General features: G+C 44.6%; 1 protein-coding gene across 1 annotated transcript; it reads right to left on the bottom strand.

The window, feature by feature from the left end:
- Window positions 1-211: 211 nt before the first annotated feature.
- Window positions 212-6,337, bottom strand: LOC114003758. Its single transcript, XM_027751125.2, has 7 exons — window positions 6,295-6,337; window positions 5,480-5,624; window positions 4,270-4,383; window positions 3,559-3,703; window positions 2,361-2,509; window positions 1,721-1,860; window positions 212-409 (listed from the first exon to the last, which is right to left on the bottom strand). The coding sequence occupies exons 1-7, from the start codon at window positions 6,335-6,337 to the stop codon at window positions 288-290; spliced, it is 858 nt and encodes a 285-aa protein (XP_027606926.2). The 3' UTR covers window positions 212-287.
- Window positions 6,338-25,263: the final 18,926 nt, after the last annotated feature.

Here is a 25,263-nt window from a genome sequence, read left to right as displayed (position 1 = left end):
GCTCTCCTTGCTCTGGCAGGAGCAGAGAGCTGCAGCTCAGGCATCACAGAGGTGCACAGGGCTGCTCAGCTAAAGGACCTTTCCCTGCACTTTTCCAGAGTAAAAGCTGCGAGTAGCTCATCCGAGAGAACGTGGGAGCAAAACAGGTCTGCAGACACAATCTACCTGCCTTTGGGATGGAGAATAAGAGGGAAAAGCACAAGGCAATTGATACTGGAAGGAACGGCCAGCAGATGCCCAATTCTTTTTTCTCCCTTTCAAGTATCTGCCACAACATGCCAGAGGTCTCAGGCCACTGTGCCTGACGGGTCTGTGGTTCCTGATGCTTCCAGTGGTCTCTTATAGTGTCTCCACGTGACTAGTCCCAGCCGAACAGCAAAGATCAGGGAAGTCCCTGCCAGCAGAACAACTAGAAACAAACCAGAATGAAACAAAAGCATGTTAGAGCATAAGAGAAAGACACGACCCCTCTTGTCATACCCCAGCTCTCAGTACTGGGGGAATTCAGGGAAAGAGAAAAAAACCCCAATCCCCTGTGTAGGATCCATTGCCCCCAGAGTTGTATTTCTCAGAGTTTCACTACTATACAGCCAAATTTACCCAATGTTTCCAGGTCAAGGCACGGCTAAAAAGGGGGAGGCTTCATGGACACAGGAATTAAAGGGCATTACATCAACAAAACACTCCAAGAATAGTTGAACTATATAAAGAAACATGTACAACTTTGGGAAAAGCACATTCTTGTCCTACCAGCCAAACGAGCTCAACCACTAAGATTTAAGTTTTGCTGGTAGAAATGCACCTACTACAGGAACACAGGAGACAAGCCTCCCGTGCCCCCATACCTGTGGCAGACAAGCTTTTCCAAGTCCTGCTTGGTGCTTTTAGACATGACCAGAACTCCACCTGCACTGCAAAGGGAACATGTACTGGAATGGTTACAATGGTGGTACCAGTCCAGAAATTAGCTTTAGCCACTGGTATGTGGCAGTGGGAAGGCTGAAGGGTGGGAACATGCTCCCTTCTGCTGACCCCACAGTGGGAATAGGCATCTCAGACTGCTACAGCAGGATTCAGAGTTCACACAGCTCAGTCCATCTCATGCCAGCATAAAACTGCTCATAATGGTATAGCTCCTGCCAGACTGTGATTGTACAGAATTTGGACAGCTTAAGCCCTTTTACAATGGATGACTACACTCAGCTCTGGTACAGTGTCTGGCAGCTGCCAAATAATCCCAGGAAAACTTGTTAAGGCCGGCCTGAGCTCTGCATAGGAGAGGAGCATGTGCAGGGTTTTGCATTATGAAGCCCTCCGTGGATCAGAAGCTTATGCACTGCTCCCATATCCCAAACAATATAGGGAAAATGGGAAGTCCACAGCCTTCATCCCAGCCCTGCTTTTCCCTTGGCCCACCCTGTGTCAGATGGACTAGCAGAGGACCCAAGTGGGTGATGGAGGATTGTGGGGCAAACACATAGAGCTCAGAAGTGAACTTGAGACAACACAAGGTTTGCATTCAGCCCCAAGGTTCATGGGCACTGATTTCTGCTCTACTCTTTACTTAGCAGAATAAATACCTCCAAATACATCCCTGTTTCTGCTTTTAATAAGTAGCACTTTTCAAGTGGCAAGCTTTCTGCCCCTAATACGCAGTTAGAATGTGGAATTGTTTACTGCCCTTCTTTTGCAGGAGGTGGAAACAGTCCAAAAGATTCACCTATGAAAATGTTGTTGGTCATTGGGGATGAAAACGAGCTGTTCTTGCATGCGCTGCCAATCAGAGCTGTTATGACCACTGGGTAGATTGTGAGGTTATAGCGGACATACTTATCAAGAGAGAAGTTTTCTAGGTAAAACCTGTGAAGAAAAAGAGTGACCAAAGTAAGCATTTTCTCCACTTTTTTTTTTTTTTTTTTTTTTACATTCTCTAAGAAAGGAATTAGACAAAGAATGGGGGTTTTGTGGGCTACTTTGGACCGTAGTCCAAAATTTTTTTATTTACTAAAATTCAGAAGATTCATAAGTCAATTATTTAAGGTAGGTTTAGGGGAAAATAGAGCCATGTTTCATATGTTTTCCATATCACACCCTCGTCTGTACACCTGAGGCAGGCTGGGCTCATGCAAGTCACAAAACCCTGTTCCTGGCCCACAACATGTGCTTATTGGCATTCCTGAGGGTCAGGGAAGAAACGCTCTGCCCAGTGTCCCAGTTCATCTGCCACGGATTATAACAGAGGTCTTTGTGCTCAGTATCAGGACAGGGACAAACTACAAACAAACAGGGACAGACAGACACCATTTGTGAGAGGTGGAAGGGGTCTTTGAGGCTTGGTGGGAACCCATGAGGGCACTTACCATATCACCAGGCAGAGAGTAAGGATGCTGAGAGAAGCAGTGGTTGCTTTCTCGTGGGACACGTTCCCCTGGTAGATCAGCACAACGGCGAAGTTCAGCAGCGTGGCGATGGTGGTCCACGTTCCGTACAGTGCCAGCCCGTTCTGGACCTGCCACACAGCACAGCAAGGGGACAAGCAGTGATAAATGGGGTAATCTCTGCCTTCTGTGACCCAGAGGCCCTGGGGCAGTTAAGCCAGACTTCTGGACCCAGCTGCAGGAAAAGTCCCTCAGGATGGAGAGGCATAGAAGCCTTGGAGTCCCCAAAGAAGTCCAGGGATCCACCCCAGCAGTGTGTTGTACAGGTGCTGCAGGGAAGATCAGTACAGGGGTGTAAAGAACAGAGCCCACTCCCAGTTTGTGTTAAAAGATGCAGGCACATTTCCAGAAGGGTTGGTAGGAACTTTTCCGTGCAGAACTCCCCCTTTCTTCTTGGGTGGTTTCTTACTGCTGACCCACTTTCTCACTGAGCAACCCCAACTTTAAGTAAGGAATCAAAGGTGGTTAAAGCACACACAGGCAGCCATGGGAGTGCAATGTGAGATGTCCTGGATAGAAGAAGAAGGTATCAAGGTAGGAGGTTTGAGCTAGGAGAGAGGAAAAGGACTGATGGAGTATGAGCGTGTTTATCTTTTTTTCTCTGTGAGGTTTGCCAAACAACCCCTCTTCTCAGGGACAGCAGAAAAGCAACTCCTTCCAGAATTTCACAAAACTCAGAAAGACAGCTGCATTTGAATCCTTGAGCACTGTACACTTCCCCATATAAGAAATATATAATTTTTTGAGGTCAAATGTCAGGAACATCATGATCAGCTACAGCATCAGAAGCCACCCTTAGCAATGGCTTCTCCCCCTGCAAGAAATATTCTCCCCACCCCAGATGCAAGTTTGGGCTGAAGTTTTCCCACTCCACTGAAAACTTCACTCTGCAGCAGCTGGAGAAGTACCTTGCTCTGAATCATTCCCATGGTGTCCGATAGGAAGCAGATGCAATTAAGCCTGTGTGCACCTGCAGCAAGCACAAGTCAAAGTCAGGGCAGAACTCTTTCCTTACCTGTGTCCTGCCATTGAATCTTTCACTCTTGATACCTCCAACACTGCACAGAGGGGGACATTTTTTAGCATTTACCCACAGCACAGCTTCCCAAATGCTACCTACCAGAATGCGGATGAGCCAGAGCTCAGCTTTGTGACCCTTCACAAACCACGAGGAATAGATGCTCAAGGCTCGGTGTGAAATGAAGAGGGAGGCACACGTGGTAAGAGTGAGGACTACCAGGAACACCAGGGCTGGAAGGAGGTATCTAGGACAAAGGACATGCACACACAATAGACAGTACGTTTTTTTCAGTGGTGTCACAATGCTTTAATTCATAGCTTTAGTGTTTGGCCTTTCCTGAATTTAAGTTGATCAGCCTTTAATAAAGGTAATCACTACATGTAGCCCACATTTTGACATTCTGCTGTTGCTGTTTTACTCTGTTAATCATGAAGTTATTTTCCTAACTGCAACTAATTTCTTCACCTCTTGACAGTGGTGCTTTTATAAGCCCTTAATGTGGCCATGATTATGAAAACAATCCAAGGCAGGGAGCGTTTATGAAGAGAGGCATGGCTCCTGTCTTACCTGTGGAGGTAAAAACATAGAAGAGCAGCAGCTTTGAGGAGATCTTAGACTTCAATGACCAAGCTAGCTCATGGGCAAGATGACAACATCATGCAAAAACTCCAGACTTCTATGAAGGCTGTGTTTTGCCAAGGCCTGCCATAGGGTTTTACAGGTGTGATTAAGTGTTCATACATAGAGGAAAAGGCAAAATGAAGTACTGGGGCATTCTGAACGAGTGCTAGAAAGCAAAAGGCAACTTACTCTCGGTCCCACAGAAAGAGCCATCCAACATTGAGGCCATTATTCAGACACCATGCCACATAAAAAGGTATTGGCAGCAAGTCTGGCTTTATGAAGACACGTCCAAGTTCATTCCTGCCAGAAAAAATTGGGCATGGAGAAAGGAAAACAATGCCTGCATTGACCAACCAAACTTTCCTGGCCTCATTTTCCTTATACTACCAGGGACTCTACACTGGAGTTAAATATTCCAGTTAAATCAGACTATTTCTCCTGTGCATCCTTCTCTGACACAACACAGTCCCTGTGGCTTTCCCCATCTGGATACTGTCCCACAGTACAGAACTTCTTGCTGGTCTCTGCACCATCACAGGTACAGTGGATACTAAGGACTGCTCCACAGATGCTGTAAAGCTTGTGCCACTGCTGGTGGCAGCAATGGCACGGTCATGGAATTTTAGCCCAGTTCCTGGGGCTTTTGGGATCACTGTGTGAGTATGTGAGTATGTATTTTGTGTGTGCTCATACAGGTGTATGGACTGATTGGTAATTCTGTACAAACACACACTTCATTCTTCCCTCAACATTTAGTGTTGCTCATCACCAACTGAGAGATTTCTTACAAACCATGGAAAAATAGCAGATACACAACTCCAACTAAGCAGTCCGTGGTCCCCTTGACAGGAGAGGTACAGTGTAAGTCTGCCCCACAGAAGACATCCTGGAATACTACAGATACTGCAAGGAACTGCATGAGGCAGTTACTGACCTCATAGCCCCAGAAAAAGCTTGAAGTCCAGTTCAACAAGCCAAGAGACTCCCCAGTGGTGATTCTCTGATGTCTAACAGCAAGTAAACTCAGAGCATTAGATCCATAATCCATTAATTTTGCCCCTGTGGATTGTCAGCATCTAGCAGTGGGTGAGTGCAGGTAAAACTGTCAAATCCCACGAGTTAGTGGAAATGAGGCCTCACAGAGCAGTTTACACACTGATACCTGTTCACATGTTAGAGCAGTTCATGTACACCTCCAAACTGCTTCCCAGCTTTGGATGCTCAACCTAAGAGGTGCTCCAGCAGCAGTCCTTCTGCATGCCAAGTCAAGATAAATGGCAATGGGTTTACTCTTACTAGAAACCCCAGAAAAGGGGCTAAGACTCTGAGCTACTACAGAAAGGAAGAGTCACTGTCCCTTCTCATCTATACCATAAACAGTAAATAGGGAAAATACCTTCGACAGATCCCTGACAAGGCGTAGAGAAGCCAGGCGAGCTGCCAGGCATAGATGACATTCCAGATGAGGAAAGTCCAGCCAGCTGGTGTGAAATCAGTGCTGTACTTGTCTGAGATGTTTCCAGGGGTTGTCCTGAATAGACCTGTGGTGGTGAATGTTATTGCAGGCAAAACTGTTACTACATCCTAAGGATGGGGAAAGACTGCTGATTTCCCTCACCCTTCAATCTTCCTCCAGATTTCATCCACACCCCAATGGGTTTGGGGATGATGAAAGCACACCCTTGGTGTAAACAAGCCACATGCTGCAGTTGGCTTCCCTTTAGACACCCATTATGGGATCACTGTCCCTATGGGGAACCCCGAGCACCTTCCCTCTTATACAGAACCAGAGGAGCCAGCTATGTGTGAAATCCAGAGAAAAGCACAATGTCAGTTGCTGGCAGATTCAGCTGGGTAGTGCTCAAACACGACACCACTGCCCTCTATAAACACCACTGCCCTCTATAAACCCACAGTAGCAGCCTGAACATCTCCCAGCAGGGACACAAGGGAAATGTCTGCAAAGACATTGTACCACTAGATCAAGGTTCACCAGGGACGAGACCATTTCCTTGGACTTTAAGGGACTAGATAGGGCTCAGGCATCTGGCTGTAACACCTGGAGGATGCACCAGCTACTTCCACCTTTCACAGAACAAGGTGTATTTGGACAGTTGATGAGCTAACAAACAGATCTATCCCATCCTTATATCATCAAACTGTAGAATGCATGAAATCCACCTCTGAACAAAGACAATTTGCTTGTGTTACCTTTGAATATCCCAGTGGCATTTCCAGCGTTCATTATCACCATGACCGTGAAAGTAGCCAGAGACAGAAACATCACCAAAACCTTCAACTTGTGTACAGCATCCATCTTACCCTGCAACATGTTAGAGATATTGTTTGACTACCCCAGAGGATGCCTGGATTTGTTCCTGTTCTGTAAAACAGAAACTGTTTTAGAAATAATGTTGTAAATTTCCAAATTGTGACTGCTGACTTTTTTTCATGGTGTTTTCATTAGAACTAAAAAGGCCTTGCATGGGCTGGGAGCACCTGTGTTTGAGGAGACCTCACTAGGTGGTAGAATGGAAATGGGAAGCCATTGGCTGTCCAGTGAGCAGCCTGCTCCATCCCTCCATGCCTCCATCCCTTACTGGCACAGAGCAAGAGCCATAGCTTAGGTTTGCCTAAATCAAAGGTTTTAAGGCCTAGATACTCAGCCAGCAAAAGAGTGATCCCAGCTTATTTACATCACTATTGCAGTTTTACTGAAGCAAACAGGCCTATCAGTTTTACCCACTCTAGGAAGCAAATATGAAAATATTGAAGTCTTGGCCTTGCAGCCAAGTGCCTTTTAGTTCAATATAACTTTTCACATTTACCTCTCTAATCCCATAACTCCTACAAATTAACTTCCTTTCATGGTGGTATTACCTCCTCATCTACTGGCTGCCAATAAGATTTAAATGCTTTAGGAGGTCTCAAGAACTTTATAGACTGTAAAATCTACATACTACGTTTTTTCAAGGTTAGTAAGTAGTGACTTGAGCTTTCCCAAGTGCTTTCCATTAGTCCAGAATTTGTTCTATCACAGCAGAGTTCTGTGCCACCTCTAAGAGTAAGCATACATACATCCAAACTATAGGCAACAGCCTTTATTTCTCCTCACAGCTCAGCACTTGAGCTGCCTTCTCTGTACAATGCCACTCTAATGCCTTCCAGGGCTGGCAGGAATAACAACTGGAGTCGTTCCAGGTTGCTCAGTCTTGAACTAATAAATTTCAGTTCCCACAAAAGTGGATGGTTTTATAGTTCCGGGCTTTGTTCATTGACTGAGCTGCATCCAGACACATCACAAGGAAGTGGGAAGGGAATTCCTGTTTTCTGTAAATCCATACATGCTTTGCCCTTTTCAGTTCTCTCTAAGTGGAAAACCCACCCTTTTTTTAAAATAAAAATTAAAATCCTATGTGGGAGAACTCATTTAACTCAAGATATCAAATCCCAGTTAGATTTATGTCAGTCAAATCACAAAACAACACACTGTCTTCAACAGATACAGTGGATTAGCAACTTCTGAAAAGAAAAATCCACTTGTACTATTAGAGATATCTTTTCTGGCTCAGGAAATAATTGACATGCAGATTTCTGAAAGCCATGAAAACATAGGAGAAAAATATCACTGTACACTTGTCAATGATCAAGGAAAGAATATAAGAACAGGACATTTGGCCACTCCAAACCAATATATGGGACAAGATGGTCCTTTAATCTCACTGTCAGTCCAAATCTCTGTCCTCTTGCAGTCCTGTAATTGTCTTCAGCACCTCATTTCTTTTTCATTAGCTTATTTGGAAGAACCTTGATTGCACATCTTCAGAGAAACCCATGCTTGCTTACAGAAGTCTAGGAGGAAAGCTTTATTATACCCATCAATAGTTTCACCAGTCTCTCACCTCCTGCCTCCTTCTAACTTACTGTTTGCAATAAACATCTGCAATATGTCTCTGCCTGCAGTTTCCAGTCACAAACACCCTTTAGAACAATCAGAAATATTACTCACGGGGATCCACACAGGATTTTTGGCAGTGTTTTACAGCTGTAGTTCAGCTACAAGCAGCGCTGGGGAGTCTCCGCCGCCTAATCTTATCTAAAGAGATTTTATACAACTTTCAGCAGATTAATAATCTTGTATTATTAGCAAAGAAAGTATCACAGTAGTTAGACATACTTTCTGTCTGTGAGCTGCTGCAGCCTCCAATTGGCTAAAGCCTCCCAAAAACAAGCACTTATGCAAGAGAGATGTGATTACTTAACCAAAGCCTTTTATAACAGCCAGACATTGCATATAACACTGCATGATCCCAAAGTTGTTGGCAGACAGAAGCTAATGAGTGCGTGCTCTGGGCTCTTGCCTGCTTTGTCCTTCCCCATTTCTGCCAGGAGGGGGGAAACTGAGCACTTAATGCGAAATATTGTATCTCAGAATCAGCACTCCGGAGTGGGAGAGGGGATGCTGGCAGAGGGTGCTGGAGAAACAGCCTGGATTTGGGGTTTGGGAAAGATGGAGATCATAACATGGTTTGCATTTGAAGGGACATTAGGAATCATTTAGCTCCAACCTCCCTGCCGTAGGCAGGGACACCTTCTACTCAGACCAGTTTGCTCAAAGCCCCATCCAACCTGGCCCTAACACTTCCAGGGATGAACGCCCAGATGTAACACACAGAACCACAGAAAAGTTTAGCTGAAAAAGACCTCTAAGATCCAGTCTAACCATTAACAACACAGCAAGGTCTGGATCCTGTGAGCAGCTACAGATCTTCCTGTAGCAACAGATGGAGATTGGTTCACAGGTAAATTTTTGTTTTTAGATATGGAAAAGGCTCCCGCCCCCCCCTCCACCAGTGCAAGCCCATCCCATGGAAGCAGTGGAAGCCATGCTACCTGATCAGTCTCCACCCGCACCTCTGTCTGCTACAGAACCACAGGCTCACCACATCCATCCCTTTCATTTTATATTTCTGATTGTTTCCTCTCAAATTAAAACTTTTATACCCAATTTAAAATATTCTTCAGCATCGAAATGTTATTTACCTTGTGCAGCTACAGTGCCTACCAAGCAGACAGTCTTGCTGGGATCTGCCCCATCTCAAATATAAAGGCAGTGTTTAACTGGCACTTATCCTCACCCATTGGAAACAACATCATAGGACTGGGAATTAACCCAGCTGGAGCTTCCTTGGCCATTCAGATAGGTGTGCAAAGCCTGTGTGAACATGGATTATCCAGCAGTGGGAACTGCAGGGCATCCAGCCAGCACTGTCCTCGCCTGTTTATCAGTGTAGGTGTGAGGTCCACCCTTTGAAGGTATTCTGAGGTCCACCCTTCGAAGGTATTCCGATGTGGAAACCAGTGGCTTAAGTATGATCATTTCTTACTAGCCAGAGCTGCTCATACATAACCTGTTCCTTGAAGAAGACAAAGGCGTGAGCTCACAGCAGGGTGGCATTTGCGTTTTTCTCTCCTTTTTTCACTTTGTGTATCCCCCAGATATGAAGCCAGTGACTCTGCCCCTGTCCTAGGAACTGCCTTCAGGTTACATGTTTATAAGCTCTTGTTACATTAAGCATGGGCTGAAATACAAGAAGAGCCACTATATGGTCTCTGTTCCTAGTATATTCAAATCTACAGTGCACCATTTTCCACACTGGACCGTGTCTTATTTATGGCCTACTTGTGTATATATGTAGTGGATATATATGTGTGTGTGTGTTTGCTCATCAGATAATCCAAACTACCTTAGCATGATGTCAGACATTACGTTCTCATCCAACAAATGAGTGGCCTGAAATCCTTCACTGAATACAGACCAGCTGGTCAGCCAGGTCCATGCTGATCTAAATCCAGGTAAGTTCTGCATGTGGGAAACATTGGCCAAGTGGGAGAACCAACATACACCAACCCCTTGCTGTCCCATGTTCTTGCTGGTTATTCCATAATGGATCTCTTGTTGCAGTGAGACAGCTGGAAGCAATGCCACCGTAGGTGGCCTTGTCCTCTTGCCACACACAGTCATCCAGGCAGAAACTTTAGGCCCACGTTCTGAGATTCAGAAGGGTTTTTTGCAGAATAAATTGCAACACAGGCCTTAGATAAAATATTCAAAATTATTTTATCATGCAGCACTACAGAAATCCCCTTAAGTATGTTTGTAAAGTACAGAGGAATGTACTTAGTGCTTATAAAGGTATTAAAATTGAACGGCTCTTGCTTCACTAGGCTGTACAGCATTCCCAAAAGTGGGAATGCTCAGGCCGGCTACAGATTTAAGATACCAGGGTCAAACTCAAAGGAAGTATTTATGGAAAGACCCTACCTTTCTCTAGTGTATCTTCACTGAAAGAACTTTTAGGCTTATATCTTCAACATGGGTTTCATTTGAATATCTTTGCTGGCCTGTTGAGGAAGAAAAATTTGTCAGAGGAGTGACAAATGCAGTTATATACATTTCAGACAAGAATGGCTGCAAAAGTTTGTATGCACAAAGGGAAGCATGATACAATCCACATTCACAAAAGGACGTGCCTTGAAATCCAGATACGTTGCAGCAACACTGAATGAAATCACTGGAACCAATTCCATGACAGAGACAGTGGTTGGTACTTTTCAAGACAAGCTGCTTTGAATCAAAATAATATTCACCAGGCTCATGATAGGGAAAAACAGTTTCCAACTAACAGTTATTTTACAAGCATGGCAGTTTTCCACTGATAAACAGAGGAAAACACATACTCTCCCTGTATTACCAAAAATCTTTGAAGGGTCTATCTTTAGACTCTTGAGAGCTCTCATTTGCAGAGAGGAAAAAAATTCACAGAGGGAAAAAAATAAATAGGAAAATAACTGCTTTGCAAGAAAGAGAGGAGCTGTACCATGCCCATCCCTCCCCATGCACACTCCCTGCAGCACCATGATGTGCTCTCCAGCATCAGGGCACCTCACACACCAGTTCACACACAACAGCAGGACTGCTTGCAAGGGGACCACAGCTCCACTGCCACTCCTCCATGCACTGGAAAGCCATGCAAGCACTTACAAGGTGCTGAAATAGCATGAGCAGACTTTGTGCTGGTATTACTGCCCTGCTGACAAGAGTAAGACCCTTTTTTAAAAAAAAACATGAATCCTCCTGCTAGTAGCTGAAATAAAACATTATGAGAACAGACAATTTGAGTCCCAGGACGGAGTGGAAGCCAATTGCTTTCTACCTAGAGGTGCCCCTGTGGAGATCCTGTCCTCAAAATAAACTCATTTTGCACTGTGCAGGAACTGGGACAAGTTCATCTGTGGGCAGCTCACCCACATAATGCCAAACACTGTCAACAGCAGGAAACTCCAGAAGGCAAAGCTCCAGAAACACTTCCCCAGCAAAGCAGGAGCTCAGCAATTCTGACGAAACTGCCAAAGCCCTTTGTGCCTATCAGCAGTGATGGAAGGTTTAAATCCTAAAGGTATTCTGCACACTCAGAGCTCCAGTTTAATCTTTGCAGCCACTTGCTTTAACTCCAGCCTTTCCTAATGTGCCAGGCAAACTGGCACCCAAGAGTCAGCGACCTCGTTGGAAATCATTTTCAGGCCAAGTTCAGCAAGTGTTGACAACCAAATGTACTAATCTTCTAACAACAGCTCAAGCATCCTAATCCTGCAGTGGGTTAATCTGGGTGCCTTCAATGCCACGGATTAGCTTTTCGTTGCTGCTGGGAGGGATGGGATTTGGCTGTGCACACTAGGATGGGCACATGGTGAAGCGGATCTGTGTTAGCAATCCCCTTCGGATATTTTAAGAAGGAAAATCATCTGTTTTTTATTGTTGGAGAACAGAACAGATCCACCCTTTGGCAGCAGGGAAATATCCCTAGGTTTGAGGGAGCAATAAGAGTAAGAGGAACTCACTACCCTCTTATTTTCAAGCAGTCTTGAAGCTGCCATGCTAAAATTCATTGACTGTTCTCCAAATCTTTCCACTGAACTCTGATTAAGGACATTATTGTAAGCATTTAACTAATTCAAACTAACCCCTGCCCATTCTTGTGAGAGAAAGAGGAAAAAAGACAATGCACTTCTGTCTTCAAGCTAAACTTCTAAGAAGTAACAGAAAATATTCTCCCCAGATGTTCTCACTTACTTATTGGTGAGTTTTCCTTCTTCGAGGGCAGCCCAAGAGTCTGCAGCAGTGTCTGGTGTCTGGCAGGCAGCATCCACAGCATCAGACCAGGAGCACAGCAGCAGGCAGGTACAAGGAACCAGAAACTCACCTGCACAACCCACCCCTTCAAACAGTGCGGCTGTGAAGAGATGAGGAAAACAGCAGAGTTGAGCAGGAATAAGCAAAGACACATTTATATGGCTGGATATCTTCAATTTATAAACTTCTTAATTGTGTAAAGTATATTTTACTCAATGCCATGGCACTACTGCTGCTCACAGGGCTCTCCCATGTCCTCCTCCATCACTGAAGGAGTGATACAACCAACAGCGTTCATTCAGCACTCTGTTTCTCAGTGTCACTTCTATATCTTGATTTTAAGAATACAGACATATTACCCTCCTGGATAGCTTTTCTCTGCCCTCACCACTATCACCCTGGAATGCTTCACAAGCTTTTTTCTTTTTTCCTCCCCACAACTCCACCAAAAAGAGCAAAAGGCAGCCAGGAAACAAGCCCCTTGCACTGACAGCAGCACAGCTGTCTCCAAGCTCTCACTGGGCAGAGATGGCTATTTTGCAGAGCCCACATGGCCACCCAGCATGGTCAGGAACAGAGACAGATAGGAAGGGATGGAAGGCACCTTGATTGTGTCCAGAGCAGAAGTTTTTCTGACTTCTGTGAGAGCAGAGAGCTGCCTTCATATATAGCTGCAGCATCCAGGTCAGTGAGAACCTCTCATGCAGAAAACCAGCTTGAGAGGTAACTTGGGTGGCCTGATTTTCTTTATGGCACTTTTTTGGTGGCATTTTATATGCTTAAATGCAGCAGTGTCACCTATAATTGGCAGCATTCAATGCATGTCTCAAGCTGAGTATTTAGCAAATGAGAAACATTTTGATGGCAGTGACTTTTCTACAAGAGGGCAGCATGAAGCTTAAACAGATGACTACCATTCCCAGCAGCTGAGTGCCTCACTTTTGCATGAATATTCCTCTAACATAGCAATTTTGCAATCTAATTATCTAGGTCTTTTTAAAGGCAACTGGAGTTTATATAAAATGCCATCATATGGGTATATACCACCTCCTACGTGAATTATGAGCAGGACTAGAATATTTAGTCTCATTACTGTGTGAAATTAGTGGAACAAAACTCATTGCAAGACCTTACAGATAGGGAAGGTGATTTTTTATAATTAAGATAAGATTCCAATAAGTTGGTTCTACCCACTTCCACTCTCCCATCAAAATACATGCACAGAGCTGGCCAGGATCAACCACGTGCAGCAGGAAGCACATGGGATAACACCATCCCGACCTCCCTGCATCTCCCAGACGGGCTCTTCTTTATTTTTGGATGCATCTTTTATACCCATCAGCAGTGGATACTGTGATTTTGTGTCTCATACCTCAAGAGTTTCAGGCAAAACTGAGTCTGTTGTTACCCTCGTCTGGGTATTTCACAGTTTCTGTACTGTGGGTCATCACCTTGTCAGCTTATCACTAAGGCTTCAGTTTGTGTATCGTCCTCTGGTTATTTATTTGTATGAAACACATGGGGTGGTTCTGCAGCAATTAATACAGGCCACTCCTTTAACCCTTCATCTGCTGGGGTATTTTTCTGTTGTCTTCAGCCAGGCATTTCCATTCATACCAGTACCGGTATTTCTTTTAAAAACCTCCACATCAGGCAGGTCTTAACCACATGAGATCGTGGCACAAGTTGAATGCTGTTCACTTGCTGTGAACCAGAGCAGGGAACAAACTTGGCAACAAACTACACAGCCTTTTGCTGGCCTTACAGAAATGCAGAGTTTGAAAATTCCTGTATATTGTGGCAAATTTTAGGCAGCAGTCCCTCTGCTCTCTTGTGTATATGTTACAATACAAGCTTCACTCACTCTTTCCCACATCCCTCATCCTTGCTTGTCCATCTGCTCACCTGTCTCATTCTCACTATTCCAAAAAATTGCTCCCTTCCCCTTCAGGAAAATACCATTTCCAAAGGCTGTTTTCTGCCAGTATCTACCCTCTCCTCTCTCATAAGGATGTGAAAAAGTATTTTCAGACCTATAACTCAACAGAATCACTTGGTTACTTTCCAAAGGCAAAAAAAAGCACACCCACTCTTCCATGTTGATCTTCCAGCCAGATTTCCAGGCTTCCTTTCAGAACATGGAAGTGTTCAAATAATCAAAAAGTTATTTCAGTCAGAAATTTAAGAGAAAACAACAGTTTCGTCCTCAACTTAATCAAAACCATCAAGACCTCTTGTAACTGCTCAGAAACAAGCTAAGCCTGAGGCAAGCAAGAAACAATGGAAAATGGCAGCAATAAGGGAAAAGTGCAGCTGAAGAGGGAATTTTGGTGAAGTTAGAAGTGAAAAAAGGGAGCTCTAGCAGGAGATGCCTTAGCTCGTCCTTTGGCTTGTTCTTTGGAGGGACTGGAATTCTTTCCTTGGGCAATGTAGAGTCATAGAATTGTTTAGGTTGGAAAAGACCCCTAAGATCATCAAGTCCAAACGTTAACCCAGCACTGCCAAGGCCACCACTAAACTATGTCTCCAAGCACCACATCTACACATCTTTTAATACCTCCAGGGATGGTGATTCCACCACTTCCCTGCGCAGGTTGTGCCAGGGCTGGACAACACTTTCAGTGAAGAAATTTTTCTTAATATCCAGTCTAAACCTCAGAACATCAGAAGCATCCAGAAAGGTCAGAAGTGAGATCATCCACCTCTTTTGAAAACAATTAAGAGCAGATTGATGAAGACAGAGCTCCCACAAGTGCCAGAAGCAGATAGTGAGAGCCCAAGCCCTGTGCACCTTGGTGATGTGCATCAACTCTGCAACATCATCTTCTTACCATATTTTCCACTAAACACCAAAACCCTGTGTTGTCTTAGTCCAAACACCCTTCAGGGTTATCATGGTGTTACTTTTTGCAACTCAACTGCCCTTCCTCCTTTCCCTCCTTCCTATAAATTAATTTTTAAGTGAAATTATGGTGTTAGCAGTTTTGATCTGGTTATTCTGTTGAGGCTTGTCTACAGTCAGAATCCTCAGTAGTGCCATCACTGCACGCTTGCTGTCATGCCTGGGAATACAGCTGAACTATCAGCTCTCTGGATGGTAGGACAACATCCTTTTCTTCTGCATTACAGCTTCCAAATGTCTGAAAGTGCCATCAGCACAAGGCTTTGGTAGTCTCACAGACTAAGGCACCTGACTGGCATGTAATGTGGGCCGTGCAAAATACAAATGACTGGTCAGTCAGTCCCCACCCCTCTTTCATCATCATTAGAAGCTCAGACTGTCATACAAGTTGAGGCATATCTTGACTTATTTTGTTTGAAAGTCTGTAGAAGTGAGAGAGCCAGGTCCTACAGGTAAACACAGGATCATTCTCACCAAGTGTATTTTTTCTTTTTAAAGACACTGGATGGTTGTTACTGCAAAAGAGATTATTTATAGGCCACATAATCTGCCAGTCTGCCACGTGACCCTGCAAAGCTCCTATGTTAAAACATCAGCAGATACAAGACCCACTCTGAACAATTTACCTGTAAGCAACTGGGAATCAAGGAGAATCAGGGCTAGTATTAATTGCTAAAAGACTTGCTCTGACCACAGATACTTCCTCAGAGACCTCACCAACAATGTGAAAAGCAGAACACAGGAATTCCACTGTCAAAAATTAGGAAACACACACTGAAAAGAGCAAACTCCAACAGCAAGGGTTTGGGTGTGGTTTTTGGCTTTTTTTCACCAACACGAAACAGTCCACACCTGACATGCAGGACAGCTTTTCTTAAGTGGGTTTGAACCACAACAACTCCAGTGTTATCCTTCCAAACACATTCATCCTTTGTGGCAAATGTAGATCAAACCTACCTGTTACAGTAACAAAGCAAAGTAATAACAACTAGACCCATCATTCACTGTGATGAAAGGACTGTCACAGCTGGATCACATTATATCAGTGTAGGCTATAAATCTCCTTCTTACTTTACTTCCCCGTAAAAAGAGCACTTGCCCAATCAGAGGACGCTTCCCTGGGCGGAGATGTGTTCTGAGGCATGTTAGTGTTCTTCAGGAACACATCTGTCACTTGGCAGGGTTCACCTGAAAGGAGAGCCCTGGGTGATATGGCACAGAAGTGAAAGCTTTCTTTTGCAATATGCCATACAACAGAAAGAGTCTGAAGGAAGAGAACTCCAGCTTTGCTAGGGGGAGAGGCATCATAATCACTTCATAAACTCCAAATATTAAAAGCCATTATGCTGTGTTTAAACCCTGTGTGTACCACACTCCACTTCTAAGGGCTGCCAGATAAATCTTTTATACATCAACTTCCACATCCAACAAAAAAGGAAATTGATATTTAAAACCAAACGAAATCCCGTCAAAGTCCCGGGAGCCTTTCCTGCCTGTACCATCCTGACACTGAGCAGGAGGCTATCCAGAGATGCCAGCAGGATCTCTTCAGGTAATGATGGTTTACTCAGACCATTCAATGCACAGCACCAGAACAGCCCTGTTACATTTCTGCCCTCCCAGCCATCAGTGACAGTCAGACTTATGCCCAGAAGTTAACTGGAAATAAAAACCTCGAAAAGAGCTCAGACCATTCCAGAAGGATGAATGCTAAGCTAAGGCCTCCCAAGTAGACTGTCTAAGGATCTTTATGTCTTGGATAAGGCTAGGGGTTATTGCTCAAAAATATTCATGGCAGTCACAGACAGCAAGATTTCATCATCAGGCAGTACAGTCTGTAGACATGTTTCAGAGAAACCATTTCACCCACAGCACTTAAAAAAAGAAAATTTGTGAGACTACCCTGAGAACAAAAGAGGAATATAGACATAAAAATAAAAAAAATAAACACATACTAAGAGGAACTTCTGTTGAAAAAAAAACCTGGATGTGATAAGAAATGTCTGAGGGACAAGAAATAGCAGAGTATCAATAACATTTATCTACACTGGGGAGCAGCACTGCCCCACAAAGGGGACGAGGAGATCCCAGCACAGGCAGTGCCCTCACCCACACAGTGCCTGGCAGCAGCTTTCATCAATAGGTGCAGAAAGAGCAAAGGGGTGAACCAAGCCCACAGGGTTGGAGATAAGCTACCCCACACCCCTGGACAGCAAACCCAGGGACCAACCCACCTGCAAGGCAGCTCAAGGCTGGGCTCAAACAGAGCTGCTGCACAGAGGGTATGGGTGGAGGTCCCCACTGAGGCTGCTCAGAGCAGTCAGGACTCACGGGTGCATTGGGACTTTGTTGGGGTTTCTTTACTGGAATCCCACGGCTCACAGCTGGGAAGCTGGAGGAGGAGCAGGATTGTGGCTCCACGAGGAGAATGGCAGCTGGGAGGCTTATTCCCATTGCATGCAGCAGCAGCCTGCAGAGCTCTGCCTGCTGTGTAAATGAGGGCGACTGACCACTATGGGCCTTTGTTCTTTTCTTCGGTCTGGCTGTTGGGACTGTCAGGGATTGTAAGCATCAGCGCTACAGATTTCGGTGTTGGTGCCAAAAGGCAGAGCAGTCAGAAGTTGTGCCTCTTCTTCCTTTCCAATTTAAAATGCTGCAGCCAAAAACTAAAAAGATGTGGGGTTATTTTTTAATCAGTGCCATATAAACCTTGACAGAAAAAAACCAAACATGGACTTAAGTGCTCCTTTTTAAAGGCTATTTAAACTGGTGTTTGATGGGTATAAACTTCCTCCCCCCCCAGAGCTGTGCTAGGGAAGACCTCTAGTTTATCCCTCACTAGTGCCTACAGACTTTTTTTCTCCCTTGTTTTATTTTTTCCCTTGTTTCTTTCACCCGCCTCCGTTCTTGTCGCTTCTTTTGGCATCGGCATCCCCTTTCCTAGTCCCACCTAAAAAATCCCTCCCTTACGTAACTGGACTTTTCACAAGGCCCTGGGGCAGCCTCTCTCCAAAAAAACCCCAAAAAACAAGAAGGACATTCACTGACAATGTCAAGTTTGTGTCTTTGCTTCCAGGCTTGGGGTGCAACCACACAACAGTTCATCTTTAGGGCAGTTAATAGGAAAAAATGCCAGCAGGTGGCATTCCAGAATAGCTTCTGGAATCAGCAATGCCAGCAAAGCCCAAGGTACACCCAGGGCTCCTCTTACAGCTGTTGGCATCTGCACAGTGGAAGGGGATGCAGGGCAGCTGCAGCAGCATCTCCACCCACAACGCCTTCAGGTGATGGCTGCTGCCTCCCTCCTTGCTTTCCTCCACTCTTCACATTCTTTCTCACAAATAAGCACTTTACTGACATCTATTTTGAAATATGTCCTCGGGATAAAATAGCTGGGTGATGGATCAGGCAACCACCAGAAAACTGAGCCAGTCTCCACTTCTCTCTTCAAGCAGTTGAGACAAAAAACAGCACATGGGTATCTCTAGGTGCCATCTGAGCTGAAAGCCCTGAACATAAAGTCACACTGGAAAATCTTCAATAGGAGACACATACATGTACATGCATGCATTTGTATGTAGCATCCAAAAATGTCAGTGACCACTTTGACTCACTCTAGTTGAGACAGCTAGTTTTCAAAGGTTTCCTCTGTCACCTTTAAGTTTTAGTGGGATGACAGTGACACTTACATTGTCCTGTAGGAAGCTGACCGAATGCTAGATAGGCCTTCTAATTGTGGCTGGAAGCAAAAGCTGTTATTCCTATTTACAGATTTCTTTCTGCCATCAAAGTCACCCCTTGCCACAGTTGTACTTCTGCTCTCAGCAAAAGCAGGTATTTCCCAGTCTGTGAGCAGCACACCTGCTGGGTGTGCTAAAGCCTGTTATTTCAGCCTGGAGTAGAAATACCTTCTTGTTTTGAAAACCTCACTGCTGCAATGTAATAAGTCATGAGTAAAGGCTAAAAATATCTTGTTCTGGGCATTTTAACTTGATTTGCTTCCTTGGAGTTAGATAAATGGCTGCAGACACACAGCAGTGTGCTCAGGGAGCTGCAGGGAGAGGAGTCTGATCTGTTGCAAAGACTCAAGGTTATATTTTGACCCGAAACAGGAAAGTGATCTCACTTGTGTAGCAATGAATTCTCCTCAGTTGCTGAGACAACTTCTACCACAACCATAGGAAAAAACCCCTAAGTCAAATGGGTGGAGAAAATTCCAGAGAGCCTGCGGAGATGCCATGAGCACCTTGACTTCCAGAGTTGTTACGATAGCTGGAGGTGCCTAAGGAGGACACAGCACCTGTGTAGGCTGTGGAAACAGAGAGTTTGAATATACCTGCCCCAAAGTCAGCAAGAGGGGTGAAAGAAAGATCGTCTCCTCTGCTTTGGTGCTGTTTATTCGGAACAGAACACTTCAAGGTTATCCTACTCCGTCATCAGCCTTTTGGGAAAACAACGGCTAAATGCTGCCTTTGAGGAATCAGTGCCTGGCTTATCTCATCTCTGCACCTCTTAGTACAGCCTCTTCTTCCAGGCATGTGGCTCAGTTTTCTGGAACAAGGAGTCACCCAGTGCATGGCTCAGTGGCCACAGGTCCTGTCTGAGCCTGCATGAACATTCCCGCTGTTGGAACAAAAGCGACAGAGGTTGGAAAGCAAGAGCCCTCAGTGGATGGCGTAGGGTGTATATCACTGTGGCTTCATCCTAGACCACTGACTTCCTTGACTTGGATAAAGCCAGTCCCAGGTTAGTACAGCTGGAGGGGTGGAGCAGCAGAGAGCAGCCAGGTGATGCCTCAGCAGGAACTTTTCCTGCGAGTAAACTTTAGGATTACTGGGAGGACAGTATGAGATATCAAACCGTCTCTCACGCATACAACATGCAGGTTCCCGATGCCAGTCTGGGTTCACTAAATGCCAGACCACAGGCAACAGGTGTATCCCAGAGCCACTTCAGCTGGACATGGGACTGTCTGTGGACTCAGCTTTGCCCCCTTAGTATTTTTGTCTTGTGTATCCCACTGCAGTTGCTGCCTGATAGAGAAGGCATTGGGATTCAGTGACTGGAGCACAAATGGAAATCAGGAAAACCGGTTTCTGTTCCCATCTCTGCTACTAATTTGCCGTATATCCACAAGTAGTTAATTAAGCCTCATCTTTCCTCACTTTAGAACTGTGATAATTACATTTATCTCTCTTTGTGAAGAGCAAGGGCTTGGAGACATTTGAATGAAAGCCCTCAAAGAGCCAAGTGCTGTTATAGTTAGTTATAATAATCTTGGCCCTTCCTGATTTCATGAAAGTTCTTCTGTTTCAGCGACTCTCCTTCACAGACAAGGCAGAAAAAACAGGAGTATAATTACAGAGTGAGTGACTCCATATTCTGCTGTGGTCTCCTTGTGTTTATTTGGCTGAACCCAGCTCACCTCCAGCCTACTTGTTACCTTGCACACGTCCTAAGGGAGCTGTTAATATTGCAATGATATGACCATCACTGCAAAGCAACTAGGATTTTTGTCACGCTGTGCTAGTGATTAAAAAGCACCATCATAGTTTTTAACTTCTGAAATAACAGTGCGAAGTAGCGAGCTACAGGGATTCTGGCATTGCATAAGTGACCTTCTTCAGAACAAGGGAAAAAAATAAGATCTTACTCTTCAAAGGTGTTTAGCACCTTGGTTTTTCTTTAGGTGCCTAAATTTGAAATGAAACTGCAAGCTCTACAAAGCAAATAGTTCAAGTATTGCTGATGTTTACAGCGAGGAGCCACTCCAAGTTTCGTGAGAGACTTCATGTATAGGGCCAGTGGGGAAATCCTACCCCTTATGTCCTGTATGAGCTTGTTTTCCAGACTTGCAAGGTCCAGGCTTAATTTACTACCTAAGAATACTCCTGAGGGCTTACAAAGTCTGAGGCAGAACTCACTCCTTTTGCTGCTAATAGATAGTAAAATGAGAGCAAGCTATAACTTCTATATCAAGAGCAATACTTAATAAACTAAACAATGCTGGGGAACAATCCTGAGCCCTGGGAGCAGATCTATGCTGTTTAATTCCTTAGAAAAATGCCTGGTTTGACCCAGGCCAACTGGCAGCATCCCAGATGGAGCCTGAACCACTTCAGGAGTTAATCTGCAGCACAGACTTTTCTTGCTGCTTTCATGAGCTGCCCGCTCCATGCTGGAAGCTCAAGAGGTTTATGGTATGGACAAAAACCTATAGGATGAGTCCTACAAACCTCAAAACCTCTGTCTTGCTTTCAGACACAAAAAAAGCAGAAAGGGTTAATTGTACAGGTCAGATGTGCTGCTCCAGAACTTGAAAGCTCCAAAAGAAGAGGGAAGTGTCTGCATTTGCAAATGTGTGTGAGTCTGTGTGGGTGTGAGTGTAAACATGCACATTCAGGGGGAAAAATCTTTCAAGAAAATCACAGAATATCCACCACCTTTTTTACAACGAAAAGAGATGCCGAGATCTTTGACTTAATTATTCTCAGTGAATCACTCTTGCAGTTAAAAGCTACACCAGCATTTCCAGAAAAACTTTCAGTTCAGTATATGTAAACAAATGTAAAGAAAACAAACAAACAGACAAGAAAATGTGAAGATAAAAGGCTTGAGATAGTAAGATTAAAGATGTTAATTGGAGACTGCGGCTTCTACAGATTTTGACATTGGTAGCTGAGTTCCTACAAAATACTCCAGCTCTGCTGGTCCCAGTCTGCGAGTCCGTAGCCCAGCAATGCTCTTGCCACAACCCACCTCACTGTGCAGGCTTTGACTCAGCAAAGCACAGAGGCACATGTTTAGGTGGCAGGCTGAGAGTTTTGTGTTTGTCCAGGTATTTAACTGCTTTGGGTCTGGGTTTAAATTACAAGTATCTGCAAGTATCTGCATAAGTGCTTTGAACTAGGGCAGCGATCCCCAAACCATGCATGCCCCCCTCTTCAGCCTACTACTCTCTAGCTTGCTTTATTTCTCACCAAGGATAGCAACATTCTGCCTTTCCCACTCCTGCTTCAAATCAAGACCTCAGTGTCCTCCATGTGCACATCATACTTGCTCCTCATGTGTAGCCCATGATTTTAAAGTCCTGAAATAATAAACTTTCCAAAAAAAGACAGGTAGTCTGAAAACAGGTGGGAAAAAACAGAGCAGGAGTTTTATGATGTGTTTGCTTTACTTTACACCCTAGATTTACAGCTGATGAACTCATGGGGAGTCATCTATTGACCCTATTCTTGCTGAATGAATAGTTTTACTTGAAAAAGGAACCAACGAATTAAAGCATTTAACCTTAATTATCCTACAGTTTTAAGTGTTGTTAGAAAATGACTATCATCATTAAGCCTCTTTTTTTTTTTCCAGGAAACCACTGGGTGAGTGTGTCTACAAGAAAAGCACGCTCATGGGATAGACAATGACCACATCAGGAGTTTGGTAGGCATGTCAGTATGATTCTTCTCATTACAAACAATCATGTACCAGGCCATTGTAAGTGTATTGCTGCACTACTGCTGTTGCAATACTGCATCTGCAAGAGATGGTGTCAGCCAGAATAACAAGCCAAGAAACACACGAAGTCTTTCCAACTAAGTTTCTTTTCCTGACAAGTTTCAATTCAGGTCCACTCCAAATGTTGAAAAAGATTAAAGACTCCCTGGAAAGGGTTTGCACCTTCTGATAGGACCAAAGCAGATGGAGGGGAGGGGGAAAGGAAAAGCTTGTGCAAGAATAGAGATAGGCTAATGCATTGCAACAAAAACATTTCAGCCTGAGAAGCTGCTACTGTGGTCATGGGCTGCCAGCAGGGCAACGTGCCAAAACACTTCTGAAACGCGACTGTGGTTGTAGAGGAGCAATGAGAAAATGTCTCACATGCCAGTGCAAACCTCTGCTATCCCAGCACAAAACACAGAGGAAATGGGAATGCAAACAGAAGTCTTGCGTGGTGAGCTGGAAGAGCAGCCCTGGCTCCCTGACGTACACGTCACCTGATGAAGTGCGAGACAGAAGGCGACACAAGCGCGCTCGCTCCCCAGCTTATAAATAGCGACAAACTCTGTCTGGAGCTCTTCTGAAACTGTTGCTCCAAAAATGAAAATCTGGCCTGCTTATGTAAAGGCTTCTGCTGTGTCAGACCAACTCTGCTTCAGATGGAGCAGGACGTGACCGTGCCTCTGGCTGGAATGACAGGGGTTTAATTACTGCCTCTGCCGCCGACACCCCCACCAACCTCATACCAGTCGTGACGTCAGTTGGGGAAATCTGGTTCAAGTCTGCAAAATTAAGCCAAGTACATGCCGTCCCCTACCCCTTCTCCTGCCTGTGTGGATGCTACACCTTCCTGGGCAGAGCTGCTCTCCTACATGGTGTGTATGTACAGTGCTAGGCACAGAGGGAGAGCGACGGGCTGAAACAAAATCCTCACTGGCGAATACTAATTGGTCGCGTCTTTTTCCCTCGTTTGGTTTCATGTTTTTCCCTTGCAGGTTTTCCATGCTGCCTTAGCCTTGGAGACCTCTTCTGTAACTGGTGCCCACACCAGCCAGCAGTGATGCTACGTCCGAAGGGGAGCCTTCCAAGGCAGAGCTTTTCTGGCAGTTTTTCTGCTTGCCATCTGTTTAAAGGGAAATGTCCCCAGGGCAGGAGCCTTCTGCATCGCAGGTTATATTCTGTTGGTACCTATCAGATAATAAAGCTGCTTTTAATTAAGACAGGCTGAGCAGGGACTGGTGCTTTATATACACCGCAGGCACTGTGCCCAGGTGAGTGGGAGGTGAGACTGGCAGTCTGGAGACCTACTGAGTATCTCAGGGGTCAAACACAGGATTTATCCACCCAGTATTGGATATTTACACTGTAAGTGGCAGTTCTGTGCTCCTTTAAAACCCAACAGATAGAAATAGATAATTGTAGACCATGGTTCATTTCATCTTAAATTCCTTCATACAAAGAATCTCCAGTATCAAGTTGATGTTGCTGAAGTGTGACAGCTGAAGGTGGTGAGGTGAGTCTGACTCCAACTCACTTGGCTCCACACAGTTGCCCTCGTTGATACAGTGATGGTGAGAAAATATTTGAATTGGGTGGCCTGTGAGTGAAAAATTGCACCTGGCTTATTTTTGTTTAGCGTTATATTCAATTACAGTACTGGTTTTTCCAATATATAAACAAAAACCCATGTTCTTGCTAGCATAATTTCTACTGATTCCCAGAACCATGTAAACACGTGCATTTTTATGCTATGAAAATATGTACCTTTGCTATGCAAAGACTTTAATATTTGAACATCATAAAATTGTCATTAAAATCAACTTTTTCCCCGAGTAATGCTCCTCCAGAAAAAAGCCCAAAACATTTCAAAAGGAGATGTACTGTGGGCAAAGAGGATCAGAAACATATCCCTCTTAGAACACATGGAAGAAATCAGCACCAACATCTCACTACCACTTTTGTGCTGTAAAATTCTGCCTGGTTAGGCAGTGGATTTTCACACAGAAAAGCTCCCCAGCTATTCTCTGGCACAAATCAATGTCACAGAGCTGCTCTGATGGAATAAGAGCTTCATACAGCACCAGTGTTATTGCATATTGATTCAGAGTGTCCGCAGGGTCTGTCCATTTAACTAGTGTACTACTTTCAAAATGGCTTTTGGTGTGTCCCACTGTGCTGCGTTTCTGCTTTTGGAAAGACATAATGGATTGTCTGCATTGTTTTTCATAAGGACACTGAAGACACAGCGGTTCCTGAAACAGGTAGCAGGAAACACGGGCACCTCAGGCCTAGCCATCCTAGCAGGACACTAACTTGCTATACAGGTCACAGGCTCTGGGAAAATATGGCAACCTTGGCTTTGAAGGACAAATGGAAAGGTCAATTCTTCTGCTAATGGTTTAATCATTAAATGCCCTTGCCCTCCAGCTTCACTTGCTTAAAAGGCACAGTGCTTCTTTAGGGATAGGAGTGGCTGGTGACCTCGATATTTAACTAATAATTAAATGTGATCATTGCAATGCAAGGCAAAACCATCACTTTTTGACATGGATGATTTTACGAAGAGGGTTGTGCAGGGACATTCGGAACA

Source organism: Pipra filicauda, unplaced genomic scaffold (assembly GCF_003945595.2).
Source record: "Pipra filicauda isolate LSUMZ 115617 unplaced genomic scaffold, ASM394559v2 scaffold109_size3271384_pilon, whole genome shotgun sequence".
Classification (NCBI taxonomy): Eukaryota; Metazoa; Chordata; class Aves; order Passeriformes; family Pipridae; genus Pipra; species Pipra filicauda.
Note: the sequence above shows the minus strand (reverse complement) of the source record. Positions and strands in the feature narration are given on the sequence as shown.

Coding starts and splice junctions, on each gene's coding strand:
- LOC114003758 (XM_027751125.2), bottom strand. CDS start 6,337: ATGGTGATAATGAACGCTGGAAATGCCACTGGGATATTCAAAG. Junction 4,384..5,479: donor TTGTCAGGGATCTGTCGAAG/GTATTTTCCCTA, acceptor TTTTTCTGGCAG/GAATGAACTTGGACGTGTCT. Junction 3,704..4,269: donor CTCTTTCTGTGGGACCGAGA/GTAAGTTGCCTT, acceptor CCTTTGTCCTAG/ATACCTCCTTCCAGCCCTGG.